At 38.7% G+C, this 16,932-nt stretch overlaps 1 protein-coding gene across 2 annotated transcripts in view; it reads right to left on the bottom strand.

The window, feature by feature from the left end:
- The window catches only part of Wdhd1 (WD repeat and HMG-box DNA binding protein 1), a 64,881-nt gene that overhangs the window by 18,737 nt on the left and 29,212 nt on the right, over positions 1-16,932 (bottom strand). For both annotated transcript variants that reach the window (XM_070033040.1, XM_070033042.1), the window contains exons 15-16: positions 14,035-14,172; positions 11,368-11,524 (exon numbers count right to left, since the gene is read on the bottom strand). In XM_070033040.1, coding sequence (XP_069889141.1) covers positions 11,368-11,524; positions 14,035-14,172 — 295 coding nt within the window. The remainder of the gene's footprint in view (positions 1-11,367; positions 11,525-14,034; positions 14,173-16,932) is intronic.

Below are 16,932 nucleotides of genomic sequence, written 5' to 3'. Positions count from 1 at the left end.
ACTGGGAATAATGGTGTACCTCTTGTCTCAGCTAGGATAAGTGTAAAATAGGTGGACAGCATTCTAGGTGCAAGCCTGGGCAAAAATCAAGACATGTCAAAAAACTAAAGGGCTGAGGACCTGGCTCAGTGGTAGAATGCCTGCCTAACAAGCTTGAGGCTCTGAGTTCAAATCCTAGTACACGAGTATATATATACACACAGTATACTAGATTGACAAGACAAAGACTGTCGTCACCCTGTACATTTCAAGAAGTTCAAAAATTCCTTTCTCTCACATTAGCTTTATTAGTAATCACTAAAAGTGGGGACAAGCATGGCACTGGTGACTCACACCTGCAAATCCTAGCTACTCAAGAGGCTGAGATATGAAGATTTTGAAGTTAGCCCAGAGAGAAAAGTCCATGAGGTGATTAACTCCAATTACCCAGAAAAGGGCTAGAAGTAGGTACAGCTTGTAGAGTGGCAATGTTGAGCCAAAAAGCCAAGAATGAAAAGCCCTGAGTTCAAGTTCCAGTAACAGCTGAAAAGTAAGTAAATAGATAAATATTAATGAAGACCAGCTCATGGCTCTCTTAATATTTTCCTTAGTCAATAGCCTGTTTTGGGGGGAAAGAGGGAGAGCCTCGAGCCCCAATAACTCACTTTAAAAAAATAATCTAAATTGTATCATAAAACACTTGCTATGGGAATTCATGTGATCAAGCCATTACTACAAGATAATTTTTTTTGGTGGGGGGTGTTTGGTCGTGGGGCCTGAACTCTGGGCCTGGGAGCTGTCCCTCAGCTCTTCAGCTCAAGGCTAGTGCTCTACCACTTGAGCCATAGCGCCACTTCTGATTTTATTGGAGATAAGAATCTCACAGACTTTCCTGTCTGGGCTGGCTTTGAATTGTGATCCTCAGATCTCAGCCTCCTGAGTAGCTGGTGCTCCTGGATTACTGGTGCCTGGCTCCAAGATAAAATTTTGATAGAGCACATTCATTTTCATTTGTTAATTTGGGAATATTTGGCACCAATAGTAAGTATAAAGTAAGAGAAAAAGACAAGAGAATAATGTCCAAATACAAGTATTTATTAGATATTGGTGACAGTGTAGTAGAAAGTTCAGTATCGTTAAGGTTTTAACCTAGGGTTTGGAGGTGAGGCTCAGTTGACAGAGTACCAACCAATGACCAAAAGCATCAGGTAACTAAGTTTGAGTCCCATCTCAGACCAAAACAAAAAGAATGAAGAAAAAGAAAAGAAGGTTATAATCTATAATCTATACCAGCTATGCTAAATGAAAGGTTGCCTTGCGTGGAAGCAGTGAAGACCTTATTTAAATCTTTTCTGACTAAACTATGTAAGATATTAGATTTCATTAAAAAACACTCAACCACAGAATGATGTATAATACTCTTTCAACTCCTATACTTCAAAAGATTTCATACAAAAACTACTGGACTACAGTGACTACACACTGGAAGTACCACAGACAAATCTATTTTCACAAAGGAAGTTTAAAAACATAGCAATCTGGTCAGTGCTTACTTATAGTCATTCAGTTACTTTATACTGCAGGCTAATTTATAGTCAGGGCTTTAAGTCAAGCCATTTTTGAAGAAAAATACTAAGCAATTAGGCTGACTGAGTTTAAACTTGTTTGCATAAACATGTCTTAGTATTATAAAATATTCACTAATTAAATAGTGAGAATATCCAGGAATATTGTTCATTCTTCCTCATGATATACCTTAACCTCCTTTTAGTGACAATAGTTTAATGAAAATACAAACATGTTTTTAAAGTTCTGTAAGGTCCGCTCCTGGATGGCCAGCAGACTTCACCCTCCTCGCAGCAAAGTCTCCACCCAGTACCTGCGTTACCTAGGCAACTGGGACACCTGGAAGAGGACACATCTACATCCGCTGAGGTCACATCTGAATTTGATGTGGCCACACCTTTCTCCGCCCATACCCTAGATAAGGCCTAGCCCAGGCCCAGAGGCCCTCTCTCTGCTCTTGAATAGCTCTTTTCTCTCTCTTTCCCCTCTCTCTTTCCCAGCTCTCTCTCTTTCCTAGGCCTTTCCCAGCCGCGTGGAACCTTGCCTGGTCCCAGCAGGTCTACTGAATAAACCTACCCCTTATCTGAGTACCACATGCGTGGTGCAGTTCTTACTCGGCTACCTCTTTTTAAAAACCTAACAAATTCCAATATTTTTTAATATACCATCTTTTTTTCTTCCCCTTCTTTTAGATTTTCTTGAAGCCAGTGGTTTTCAACATAGAGTATAAGGATACAGGGTGTTCACCTTGAGTCTGAAAAGGCTTTTGTGGTGATTGCCATATAATCATATTCAGAACAACCACTGGCTCACTACTAAGACAACCGTGCTTTCTGACATAAAGACAAACACATGGAAATATAATCATAAAGTCAGACAGAATACTAATTTTTGTCTACACATTCTATGAAATGATGTTGTTCATTTAATAACATTTTATGGCCCAAATATTTTATTCATTTAGACAAAACCAACAATGATCACACACACACATATACACACACATACACAATGTTGACTAGGATTAATATTATTAAGTTACTTGCTTTTTTCCTTTGTGTGTGTATGTGTGTCAGTTTTGGGGTTTGAGCTCAAGGCCTCCCCACATGGCTTAGATTTTGTGCTCAAGGCTGGTGCTTCACCATACCTCTACTACTAACTTTTTGACACAAAGACTTTTATGCCCCAGTTGGCTTATGACCACAATCCTCTCAGATCTCAGCCTCCTGAGTACTTAGGATTACAGATGTGAGTCAACAGCACCCAGCTAACACCAAGACACATGTTCAGAGTACAAATGCACATTTCTTACACATTTTATTTTTATTACACATTCTTGCACATTTTATTTGCTGTAAAGACTTAAACTAAAGTTTTTTTCTGTTAAATATCTTTCTCATGAAGGATTACTTTAAAAAAAAAAAGGACCACATTTTGACCACTAATTTGATGTTTCTCCTATTTTAAGTTTCCTAGAAACTACATTCCTTTTTTTTAAAAAATACCTATTTTATTTATTTATGGTGCTGGGGATTGAACCCAGGACACTGAACAAGCACTCTAGCACTAAGCTAAATCTCCAGCCCTGGAAACTGCTTTCTTAGACCATTGGAAGGACATATAAGAAACAAAATTACTTTCTTTTTCAGGTGATTCAAAAATCTGTGGTTATTATACTGAAAGAAGAGTTGAAAATTATCAGACTATAAGAAACTGGGTCCAATGTCCAGACTATCTTTCCCCAGTCAGCAAGTTCTGTTATGCCTTCTGTATCTGAGGTAACTTTTGTTCACACTTCTTTTAAGGCATATATTCAGGAATACCATAATAATTTCACAAACCTAGACATCTAGTGTTTTTATCTTTGTGAAATATAGCACATGTAGGCAGTACTGTAACAAATCCTTGCCCCCCCCCCCCATCCCTGCCACAAAACCAAACAAACAAAAAAGAGCAGACCAGGAAAGGGCAAATCAGCACTGAAAAATTAACTTCCAGTTAGGTATAAATCAGTAATCATGAAAACAATCTTTGAAGGAAACAAAGTTTTAAACTGAGCTGATGTTCAATTAATTCTACATGAATAATTTTTCTATTTACAATTAAAGGAAGATATTTTGAAATAACATTTTTTTGTGTGTGCTAGTCCTGAGGCTTGAACTCAGGCTGGTCCCTATCTTAGAGCTGTTTATTTTTGCTCAAGGCTAGTGCTCTACCACTTGAGCCATAACTCCACTTCCAGCTTTTGGGTGATTAGTTAGAAATAAAAGTCTCAAGGACTTTTCTACTGAGCTAACTTGGAACTATAACCCTCATAACCTAACCCTTAGAGTAGCTAAGATTACAGGCATAAGCTACCAGCACCTGGATACAAATGGCTTAAGTTTTTTTTATTTGCACTGTTATTATCAGGTGAGGTACAGAGGGGTTACAGTTACATAAGTCAGGTAATGGTTATATTTCTTTTTGGACAGAGTCACCCTACGAATGATTTCTTAAAATTATTTTCTGGGAGCTGGGCACCAGTGGGTCATGCCTGTAATCCTAGCTACTCAGGAGGCTGAGATCTGAGGATTGCAGTTCAAAGCCAGCCCGGGCAGGAAAGTCCATGAGACTCTTATCTCCAATAAACCACCAGAAAACTGGAAGTGGCATTGTGGCTCAAGTGATAGAGCACTAGCCTTGAGTTGAAGAGCTGAGGGACAGCACCCAGGCCCAGAGTTCAAGCCCCATAACTGGAAAAAAAAAAATTCTGGGACAGGGTGAAGTTCAGTAGTAGAGTGCTTGTGTGGCATGCTCATGGCTGTTGGTTTGATATTCAGCACTAAAAAAGGAAAAAAAACCTAACTAGTGTACTCCCTTTTAAAGCAGTATGGTTAGATGAGTAACTTTCAGTTTCAGAGAAGGAAAAAGAGGCACAGAGAATCTAAGCAACAGAGCAAGAAGTTCAGTCAGGATACCATGACAACAGTGCAACTCAGGGCCTAGTCTCTGGTCCATAGACCACTAGATCATACTGTCTTTCCAGAGAAGCCCAGGGTTTACTATCATCACAATTAACACTGAGAACAAATAGAAGCATTAGAAACTGAAATAAATATAAGGTTGAATAGTACGGATAGGTAAAACTCACTAAATATAGTAGCAGGCTACTGAACGTGATTTATAGATTTTCTTCTCTGGTCATCTTGTATTTCTAGTAATAGGAAGAAGACAATGTGTCTAGATAGAAGCAAAGTAGGTATGAAAAGTGTAGGAAGATAAAAAAGAGTGCAATAGGGCCAAGAATAGTGGCATATGCCTGACCTGTACTCCCAGCACTTGGGCGGATTTCAAAAACAAACCACACAAAGCCAAAACACGGCAAAAGATAAGTAGCAGTTTCCAATTTCTGAACAATGTTCAAGTTTCTTCTAGAATAAAGGCAGAAAAAAGTAAAGTATCTTAAAATAAGTTTATCATAGAAGATACTAATAAATTTCTCTTCTCTTTTAATTTGAGACAAAAATCTTGTTATTGTAGCTCAGGGGCTGGGCTGGTCTGGAAGTCAAAATACTTCTGTTTCCACCTCCTGATTGGTGGAGTTAAAGGTATGTGCCACTATGACTGGCTGAAATAATTTACGTGTGCGTGCGTGCGTGTGTGTGTGTTAATTTACGTGTGCATGCGTGCGTGTGTGCATGCGTGTGTGTGTGTGTGTGTGTGTGTGTGTCCGAGACGGAACTCAAACTAAGTATCTAATGCTTGCTTTCGTTCATTGGCTGGCACTCTACCACCTGAGCCATGCCTCCAAACCCTAACTACATTTTCTTTTTTTGTTGGTCGTGGAACCTGAACTCTGGGCCTGGGCACTGTCCTTCGCTCTTCAGCTCAAGGCTAGCACTCTACCACTTAAGCCACAACCCTACTTCCAGTTTTTGCTGCGTATGTGGTGCTGAGGAATCGAACTCAGGGCTTCATGCATGCCATGCAAGCACTCTAACACTGAGCCACCTTCCCAGCCCCCTAACTACATTTTCTTTTGTTTTTTTTTTTTTTTGGGGTCCGGTCGTGGGGCCTGAACTCTGGGCCTGGGCACTGTCCCTCAGCTCTTCAGCTCAAAGCTAGCGCTCTACCACTTGAGCCACAACGCCACTTCTGGCTTTTTTCTTTTTGCTTATGTGGTGCTGAGGAATTGAACCCAGGGTCTCAGGCATGCAAGGCACGCGCTCTACCACTGAGCCATCTTCCCAGCCCCTACATTTTCATAAACACACTTTTTATTGTGTGTCAGTGCTTCAAATGGTTGTCTTCCTAAGTAATTCAATTTTTCTCCTACAACAGACTAGTCCTTAAGGAAGAAATGTTTATTTTTTCAGTGTACTTTTCAACTCAGTTTCCACTGTTGTTGTTTTCCTTTTTTGTGCCAATATTGGGGCTTGAACTGTTCCTTAGTTTTTTCATTCAAAGGTGGAGCTCTACTACTTGAGCCATACCTCCACTTCTGGCTTTTTGCTGGTCAATTGAAGATTAAAAAGCTCTTACAGACTTTCCTGCCCTCGCTAGCTTCAAAACATGATCCTCAGGGGCTGGGAAGGTAGCTCAGTGGTAGAGTGCTTGCATGCATGAAGCCCTGGGTTCAATTCCTCAGCACCACATAAGCAGAAAAAGCCAGAAGTGGCACTGTGGCTGAAGTAGTAGAATGCTAGCCTTAAGCTGAAGAGCTGAGGGACAGCACCCAGGCCCAGAGTTCAGGTTCCACAACCGACAAAAAAAAAAAAAAAAAATCACCATCTTCAGATCTCATCCTCCTGAATAGCTAGAATTACAGTTATGAGCCACTGGTGCTTGGCTTTTACTTGTTCTTTATTTCAATACAGAATGCATAAGTATTTTGTCATTAACTTGTTGTGTTATCTCAAACAATTTACTTTAACTTGTAAGAACCTAAGTTTTGTCCTATGCAGAAACTTCAGAGGAAAGCTAAGGTTAGAGGTAGGGAGCATAGAAAAACCAAAAGAAGCCAGTAGTTACTATTCTTTTATCTCTGTGAGCTTCTGAGCTATAGTAAAGGTTCCACAAATTCCGAGGTACCGTGAATTATCCACAAACTGAATATCAAAAATATTTCCATGTTATATACTAGAATTTTCACAGGTCCACAGATTATACAATTTATAAATTATAATTTTAGGCCTACAGAACCTTCTAATATTATGGATTGCCCATCAAGTGATAGTTAATGTAGAACTACCATCATGAGAAGGTCATGAATACCCAACATTTAAAAAGGGCTCCTATATTTGAAAATGTCAGAAACTACTGACCTAGCAATTTCTAAAATCCTTCCAAGTCTAAAAGCTATAATTTAGAGTCCATTATTTTTTTTATCCCACGTTGAATTGTTAAGCATTACCAGCTATAATTGCCATGGTTTTTAATGAACATCAAAAGTTAAAACTCTGAAGATCTTAAGAGAAATGCAGATAAGAAAGCTGGATATGTAAGTTATTAAGAGTGTGAAAATTGAGCTTAATAAAAGTACTTATTAAATTAAATGAAAAAGTCAAATTATTCATTTTAAATGATTTTGCAAACCTCAATATAATGACATTCATTAACCAAATGAATCACCATACTTAAGATAGGTGAACTAAATTATTAAATAATCTGGCTCCTAGAAATTAATAAGCAACCTATCTTAAGCTCTGTTAAAATATCCCTGCTACTGCTTCATAACCCGCCCAGAGAAGCCAGGAACAGAAAATAGGAATGTCTGTCACCTTTCAACTATTAAATCTATCTACATTTGGTAAGGTGCTGGTGACTTACACCTGTAAGCATGGCTACTCAAGAAGTCTGAGATCTGAGAATTGCGGTTCAAAGCCGGCCCAAGCAGAAAAATCAGTGAGACTCTTGTTTCCAACTAACCAGTAAAAAAGCCAGCAGTGGAAGTGTGGGTCAAATGGTATAATTGTAGTCTTACACAAAAAAGCCAAATAAGAAATTGGTCACTGAGTTAAAACCTCAGTAGTGAACCAAGAAATTTATTTTTAACTATTTCTACCTATTATAACGGGTAAAAATGTCTATTTTCCAGTTTTAAATAAAAGGTCTGCCAAGTACCCTTAGCTCACACCTGTGATCCTAGCTATTCAGGAGGCTGAGAGCTGAAGATCCTAGCCTAGCCTAGGCAGAAAAGTTCATGAGTCTTTCATCTCCAATTAACCAGGAAAAACAACAACAACAGAAGTGGAGCTGTGGCTCAAGTAGTACAGCACAAGGCTGGAGTGAAAAAGCTTAAGGGATAACACCCAGACCTTGGGTTCAAGCTCCAGTAGCAGCACTAAATGAATAAACAAAGGTATCTATATTGCTTTTCTTTTAAAATTTCATCCTGTGGTACATATAACTGAAAGAAATTAATAAATGTTCATTAAAAAAAAACTTCAGTCTTTCACTCATACCCAGATATGGTGGCCTGTACCTGTAGTCCAGTACTCAGAAGGCCGAGGCGGGAAGATGGATTTTTAAGCCACCAAATACTGCTGAGTAACTTTTTACTAATTTATAAGCCTATTATTGTTTTAGAGTATTTCCTCAGTCAAATCACTCAAAAGTATTACTGAACTTTCAGATTTTTCTCATCTGGTAAGATGTAAATAATTATTTGTAGTCTGGTTTGATTTGTATTTATACTGAGCAACAGTAATCATTTTTCCATATATGTGAGAGAATTTGTATTTCACTTAATGTACTATGGCTTTTTTGAAACTGTCTTTACAGCTTCTGTGATATGACCTTCTTTAGGCAATTTTTCATACTTCTTTTTTTGTTGTTGTTGGTCATGGGGCTGGAACTCAGGGCCTGGGAGCTGTCCCTGAGCTCTTTTTGCTCAAGGCTAGCATTTTACCACATGAGCTACAGAACCACTTCCAGTTTTCTAGTGGTTAATTGGAAATAAGAGTCTCACAGACTTTATTTCCTAGGCTGGCTTCAAACTCCGATCCTCTTATCTCAGGCGTCTGAGTAGCTAGGATTACAAGCATGAGCCACAGGGGCCCAGCATTTTCATACTTCTTTAGCTTATCATTTTGCTAATTCAAAACCTCCTCCAATATCTAACCTCTAAATATTGATGATACCTCTTAGGGTTAGGCTCTGGCTTAAAAAACCTTATATATTGTGATAACTCCCAAATTTATGTCTCCAGCCAAAATTTCTCCTCTGAATTTAAACCTTGTATCTTAATAACTTCTTGGTATCTCCATTTGGGTATTTCTCACATTTCAAATTGTAATATCAAGGGGGAATTCCTTGCCAACTCCCTTATTTCTATAAATAACACAACTATCTCTAATGCCTCAATCATTGTTTCCAAACAGTCCTAGAAGAATGATCCTCTAGTTTAAAACCAATCTCCCGGGGCTGGGAAGGTGGCTCAGTGGTAGAGCGCTTGCCTTGCATGCCTGAGGCCCTGGGTTCGATTCCCCAGCACCACATATGCAAAAAGAAAAATAAAAGCCGGAAGTGGTGCTGTAGCTCAAGTGGTAGAGCGCCAGCCTTGAGCTGAAGAGCTGAGGGACAGTGCCCAGGCCCAGAGTTCAGGCCCCACGACTGGACCCCAAAAAAAATAAAACCAATCTCCCTACTTACAGTCTTAACTCTTCTAATCCATTTACTACATATGCACTTTCCTTTCCATATCACTCACCAAATTACATTAACCCCTGCACAAAGCCCATACATGACTTCTAGATACAAAGTTCTCTAGCATGACCTATAATACCAACTGTTTCTAACTTTCTGATGTCATCTTGAACTTAGAACCCTTAGGAAACCTAAGAACTTAGAAAAATATCCCTTTCTTCTTATACTACAGTCATGTTTGGTATCTTTTCCTATTCCTCAAGTATAGTTCTAACTTCAAGGCTTTTGTACATTTTGTTCACTCTGCATGGACCATTTTTACTCCATTCTTCTATAACAGACTCTCTATCTTCAATGCCCTATATTACATATTACACACACACACACACACACACACACACACACACACACACACACACACACACACACACACACACACACACACACACACACACACAGATCATGTATATTCAGGATTAAAACAGGCATAGCACATGCTAACCAAGTGTTCCCAGCAATGTTCCATTGTTCTATTTCTGTGGGGTTTTTTTTGTGCCCCTCCTGGGGCTTGCCTTCAGGGCCTGGGTGCTATCCCTGAGCTATTTTTTGAGCAATAGCTCCACTTCAGGCTTTTTGGTGGTTGCTACCTGGCCAGACTTCAAATTATGACCCTCAGATCTCAGCCTCCTGAGTAGCTAGAATTACAGGTGTGAGCCACCAGTGCCTGGTGCAAAGTCCCATCATAAATGTAGAGACTCTTCCGTGACTACCTCACCTAGGATGTGCCCTGTTATTTTCCATCATCAATCTTGTCAAATTAATTAGTAAAATTAATCCAAAGTAATGATGACTATTTTACTTGTTTCTGTTAACTTTTTCTGATCAGACTATAACTCCATGAAAAGAGGCTTCTTCTTTCATCACCTATATACATGATGTTAGTTAACACTCTTTTAGACCAAAAGGATATATAATATCAAAGGAGGAAAACCTAACCAGATGCAAATATCTCTACACGCTTATGTTACTCAGGAGGCTGAGGCCTAGAAGATCAAGACACTAAGCTAGCCCTAGCAGAATAGTCGTATGGATTATTCTGGGCAGAAGGTGTGTCCCAAGTGGTAGAATGCTAGCTGAGCAAACCCCTGTCCCAGAACAAACAAACAAAAGAAAGAAAGAAATAGGAAAACCTTCAGAGGCATTATTGGACTTAACTAAAGCTCCTTTTCCTGTGTGACTGAAATGATGCTAAGAATCATATTGATAAACTTTATTTCTATTTTGTTCAGTAAGTATCACATAAATAACTAACATGAAAGACAAACACATATCAAAAGCCTTGCGGAAAGAAATTCAAAGTAATTTTTTGGTAGTACCAGGGCTTGAACCCAGGAGCCTCATGCTCACTCAGAATGCTTATGGCTATCAGGGTATCATTTGAACTGTACCTCCAGTCCAGCCTTTTGCTAGTTATTCTGGAGGTGGACTTTTGCAGACTTTACAATTGAGCCACTTGTGCCTAAGTTCAAAGTGCTTTTAAAAAGTCAACTTCTCCAGGCATCCATGGCTCACACCTGTAATCCTAGCTACTCAGGAGGCTGAGATCTGAGGATTGCAGTTCAAAGCCAGCCTGGGCAGGAGATGAGACTCTTATCTCCAATTTACCAAAAAGCTGAAAGTAGAGCTGAGCTGTGGGCAGGTGGTAGAGAGCTAGCTTTGATTAAAAAAAAAAAGCTCAAGGACATCATCTAAGCCTTGAGTTCAAGCACTCACATGCACGTGCACACACACCAAACACACATCAACTGCATCAGTATTAGTGTGTTTTCTTTGTGTTTTAATGCTGTATTTAAATCTACTATTTCCTATTCTCCCTTCCTAAAAGTGTACACCATATGTAGTAAAGAGATCTGATAAATAAAATAATTTTATAGGGGCTGGAAAGGTGACTCAGTGGTAGAATGCTTGCCTTGCATGAATGAGGCCCTGGGTTCGATTCCTCAGCACCACATAAACAGAAAAAGCCGAAAGTGGCACTGTGGCTCAAGTGGTAGTGCTAGCCTTGAGCAAATAAAGCTCAGGGTCAAGGGCCCAGGCCCTGAGTTGAAGCCCTAAGACTGGCAAAAACAAACAAAACAAAACAAACACAAAAAAATAAAAGAAGCCAACTTTATCCATTTTATAATAGCCCACCTCAGTTGCTGGGGATGTTCATGGATACCAACCACCCAATAGTGATCAGATTTTCCCTTGCAGTGTTCTCGTGTATTACATACAGGAGTCCATGTATTACCAAATGCTCTGTTAAGCATTCGAACACAACCTTCAGAATCCACATAACAGGGAGTGCCTGCATATCAACAACAAAAAAAATCACTTGAAGATATGTTTGTTAAATTAAGCTCATTTCAAAAATACACGCTAAGCAAAGGGTGAACAAATGCAGCGGTAGTACTCATTATGTTGAAAACTAACTATCCAACTTGTGGGTGGCAATGGAAGGGAAAAACTAGGAGAGAAAGGGAAGGGATGACATTGTCCAAAAAGAAATGTACTCATTACTTCACTTATATAACTATAATTCCTCTGTATATCACCTTTATAATAACAATTTAAATTTTTTTTAAATATATACAAAACAAAAAAAGACATGCTAAGGGAAAAATAATATATACCATGTACTCATTTCCATTTCCAAAGGAAAAAAAGGCAAATAATTAAGGTTATTTCCTGTAAAATTTTATAGCCAGAGTTAAGACCTACTGAAGAAAGAAACTACAATTGACATAACTAAACTTTACTCAAATAAAGAGAAAAATCTAACAGTTTCAGTGAAAACCATGCCACCTGCTGGAAAACAACACTAATTAGTTTTAAGCCAGTATTAGCTTTAAATATATTAAACATACATCTAAAAGTTTCTGGTTAAGAAAGACTTGTAAAATGAGCAGAACTTGGTATGAGGTGATTAAAGAAATATGACTTGGATGCTATTTTTCTCCTTCTTCTCTTGTGATCTCATGACCATGTTCCCCAGCTCCAAGGTAAACCAGTACATCACTGTTTCCACCTTCTCTGCACACTGCAGCAAATACATGGCAAATTACGTAAGTACCCCTTCTTATCTGTGGCTTCATAATCCTCTTACTGCAAATGTCAGTTTCCTTGGGGTCTGGATCTGACTGGTACTTAGTAAAAGAAATTACAGAAATGGAGGTTATGAACAATGATTCTATTAAAACCATAATGACTAATTTCCTAATAGACAGTATAAAAACAAGGGGCATGAATCTCTTAACAGAAATATTGAAGCCCTCAAGCGAGGATTATCAGGTGCTTTAAAATAAGCTATACATTCATGTCATAAACAACTATAAAAAGGAGTCTATTATAGCAATGTCTAGCAGAAACATCATGCAAGCCAAAAATACATTTTTTTCTTATCAGACATATGGGTTGTTCCCACTCATTTTTTAATTGTTATTGTAAAGGTGATGTACAGAGGTGAGTGATATAGTTACCCAAGTAAGGTAAAGAGTATGTTTCTTTTTGGACAACGTCATCTCTTCCCTAGCACTCTCCCAGTTTTTCCCTCCCCCAAATATTTTCAATTTCATAGCGACATTTTTTTAAAAAAGGGAGGGGGATAGTTGAATAATATATTTTATATGATCCAATATATTCAAAATACTACCAATCAATATAAAAGACTGTTTTCAAATATATTTTCATATTTAAATTTATTTCATATTTACATTTCAGAGTATTCTATACTTAATAACATCTCAATTCAGATTAGCCACATTTTTATTGCATTCTATTGTTATTGTAAAGGGGTTACAGTTATGTAAGTCAGATAAAGAGTATATTTCTTTTTTTTTTTTTTTTGTTGGTCGTGGGGCTTGGACTCTGGGCCTGGGCGCTGTCCTTCAGCTCTTCGAAGAGCTCAAGGCAAGCGCTCTACCACTTGAGCCACAGTGCCACTTCCAGCTTTTTCTACTTATGTGGTACTGAGGAATCGAACCCAGGGCCTCATGCATGCAAGGCAAGCACTCTACCACTGAGCCACCTTCCCAGCCTCAAGAGTATATTTCTTTTTGGACAATGTCATCCCTTCTCTCGCTTTCTCCCAGTTTTCCCCTCCAATTCCCACCCACAAGTAGTATAGTTTATTTTCAACATAGCGTCTAATGAGAACCAATGTTGCATTTTTTTCACCCTTTGTTCCACCATTGTTGTGCCCCAGTTTTGAACTGCTCAACAGCCACTACAATGGACAGTACAGTTCTAAAACATTCCTAAGTTTTGTGTGTAGAATTTTTTGGAAAAGACAACTTTACCAATGATTTATATCTCTTCCACATGCATTTGTATATATCAATGTTATACAAACATATTTACATATATGTACATTCATGTGTACATTACAGCAAAAATTTTCTTTTCAGTTTTCTCATGATGAGATTTTGTAAATAAAATGGCATTTTACCTAACAACTGTGGTTTCCAATTCTGCCAACATATTAAAATTCATTAGTTTTAGAAAATGTAATGAATGGGGCTGGGAAGGTAGCTCAGTGGTAGAGTGCTTGCCTTGCATGCATGAGGTCCTTGGTTCGATTCCTCAGCACCACATAAGCAGAAAAAGCCAGAAGTGGGGCTGAGGCTCAAGTGCTAGAGCACTAGTCTACAGCTGAAGAGCTGAGGGACAGCGCCCAGGCCCAGAGTTCATGCCCCACGACCAACCAAAAAAAAAAAAGAAAATGTAATGAATGCAGCTTTAAAGAACTAAATTAGGAATAAAACAATATGATTTTCTTTTTTAAAATGTCTTTAGTATACAGAAATAAGTTTATCTTGCCTTCAGCTGAGAATCCCACCCATGCCAGGTAGGATTTCCTTGTAAGAGGAAGAGGGTCTCCAAGCAAAATTTGTTTTTTCATTTTCCCCAGCTCCAGCAGCTGAATTCCAAGGCACTGATCTCCATCAAATCCTGTTCCTAGAGAGGGAGTACATATATACATCAGAAGGTTATTCAGCTAAAATGAGGACAAAATTATTTTCTGTAAATTGATTTAAATGCTTGTTTTAAATGCTTACACTGTTTTTATGGTTAAACCACATAAGGCAGTAATTAGGTGTTAGAAGCAGAATAGTATGTTGCCTGGACTATTTATATGAAGTAGTTGTAAGTGGTTATAATTTACTCCAGAAACATTTACAGAGAACATACAGGCTGGTCTAGGCAAAAGAATTACAATGGCCAGCAATATCATTGTTTTCATATTCATATTCAGGGAAGGAAAGATAGACAAATTTTGAAAAACAGAAGAGTAAAAAACTCTACAAAAGAATAAAATATTACTGTGATTCAGAATGCTAGACTGAGTATTGCTTTAATCTTTGAAAGTCAGAGGTAGTCTTTAAATAGAAAGCAAAATTTAAGCCAGCACCAGTGGCTCACACCTGTAATCCTAGCTACTCAGGAGGCTGAGATCTGAGAATCACAGTTTGAACAATCCTTGACAGGAAAGTCCATGAGACTATCTCCAATTCATCATCAGAAAACTGAAAGTGGCACTGTGGCCCAAAGTGGTAGAGCACTAGCCTTGAGCAAAAAAGCACAGGGACATTACCTAGCTCTAAGTTCAAGCCCCACAACAGACAAAGAAAGAAAGAAAGAAAGAAAGAAAGAAAGAAAGAAAAAGAAAGAAAGAAAGAAAGAAAGAAAGAAAGAAAGAAAGAAAGAAAGAAAGAAAGAAAGAAAGAAAGGAAAGAAAGGAAAGAAGGGAGGGAGGGAGGGAGGGAGGGAGGGAGGGAGGGAAAGAAGGAAGGAAGGAAGGAAGGAAGGAAGAAAGGAAGGAAGGAAGGAAGGAAAACTTAAGTTATATACAAATTACAATGTGGGGCTAGCCATGCAAATGTTAGGGGAAGGCACACTGTAGTAAGTAGAAGGAACAGCTTAACAGAATGGTCCTAAGGCAGGTATAGAGAGTTCAACTCAAAACCAAAATGGCCAGAATAGCAAGAATACGGTAATGAGAGAAAGGGGCAAAAGATGAGTTTAAGGGACAGGTAGAGGCCAGATGGTGCAACAGATCACAGTAGATCAGATTGTGCAACAGATCATAGTAGATCAACTTGCCATCTACCATAAATAGTGTAACTGTTATTCTAGTAAGTCAGGAAAGATTGAAGAAGAGGGAAATGACCTGTTTTGAAAAGGTCACCCAAGCAGCCACGTGGATAGATGCTAAAAGGCAAAACTTGACGTTGAAAATCTAGTTAAGAGACTACTATGATAGTCTAAGATATAACATACAGGTTGGACTAGAGTGTAAATACAGGAAATAAAATGAGCCATAGTTGGAATGTGTTATTTCATAGAATTGACATGATGAAACTCAAAATGAATTAAAGACCTTAACATCAAACCTGAATCTCTGAAACTACTGCAGGACAGAGTAGGAGAGACACTTGAACTTATAGGGACAGGAAGGAACTTCCTGAACAGAGTCCCAGGGTCAACAACAAATTGGAGAGAGACTCGACAAATGGGAACTACCTTAAAATAAAAAAGTTTCTGCACAGCTAAAGCTATAGCAACCAAGCTAGAAAGACAACCAACTTATTGGGAAAAAAAATTTACCAGCAGTATATCAGACAAGGGGTTAATATCCAGTATATACAAGGAACTCAAGAAAATAATCCCTCCCAAACCTAACAAACCAATTACTAAATGGGCAAGGGAACTAAAGAGAGACTTTTCAGAAGAAGAGATAAAAATGGCAAAGAAACACACGAGGAAATGTTCACCATCCCTGGTAGTGAAGGAAATGCAAATAAAGACAACCCTGAGATACCACCTTACCCCAGTCAGAATAGCCCAAATCCTCAAGTCAGCCAACTACAAATGCTGGAGGGGATGCGGAGAAAGAGGAACTCTATTACACTGCTGGTGGGAATGTACACTTATACAACCACTTTGGAAAGTAGTCTGGAGGGTCCTCAGAAAGCTAAATATTGACTGCCCTTATGATCCAGTCATACCACTTCTAGGTATCTATCCTGAACAACAGGAACCAGTATACAAGGACACATGCACCTCCATGTTTATTGCAGCACTGTTCACAATAGCCAGGATATGGACACAACCCAGATGGCCCACCACAGATAAATGGATCCAAAAATTGTGGTATCTATACACAATGGAATATTATGCAGCCATTAGAAACGACAAAATAATGGCATTTTCAGGGAAATGGATGGAACTAGAAGAAATCATGTTGAGTGAGGTAAGCCAAGTACAAAGAGACAAACGGCACATGGTCTCCTCGATAAGTGGATGTTAAATCCAAAATGTTAGGTGATGCGACAAATTTAACAGGACTTAAGAAACAAAGGATTTCCACTCATCTGGTTGAATCACTACTAAATAAACCCATGCTGCTGATCACATGTATATATATGCATACTGGAGGGAAACCAGGAGGACGACACAGAACTATAGGGAATCAGTACAACAGTGGGACCGGACCCATCAGCTGCACTGGACATTGACCAAAATGAACTAAGCAACTCAACGGCAGCGATGGAAGAGAGGGAACAAGTAGGAAAGAGGGAACAGCTGATGCTATGCAAAACAAAACAAATGTATATCACTCAATGTGGAATAAGTGTATCACAAAGCTCATAGAACTCATAAATGTTATAGACCATGACAGACAATTTGCTCCATGAAGGTTAGAATGTGTTTGTG

Source organism: Dipodomys merriami, unplaced genomic scaffold (genome assembly GCF_024711535.1).
Source record: "Dipodomys merriami isolate MVZ:Mamm:240054 unplaced genomic scaffold, mDipMer1.0.p SCAF_1, whole genome shotgun sequence".
Taxonomy (NCBI): domain Eukaryota; kingdom Metazoa; phylum Chordata; class Mammalia; order Rodentia; family Heteromyidae; genus Dipodomys; species Dipodomys merriami.
The sequence above is the reverse complement of the archived record's forward strand: the minus strand, read 5'-3'. Positions and strand labels throughout refer to the sequence as shown.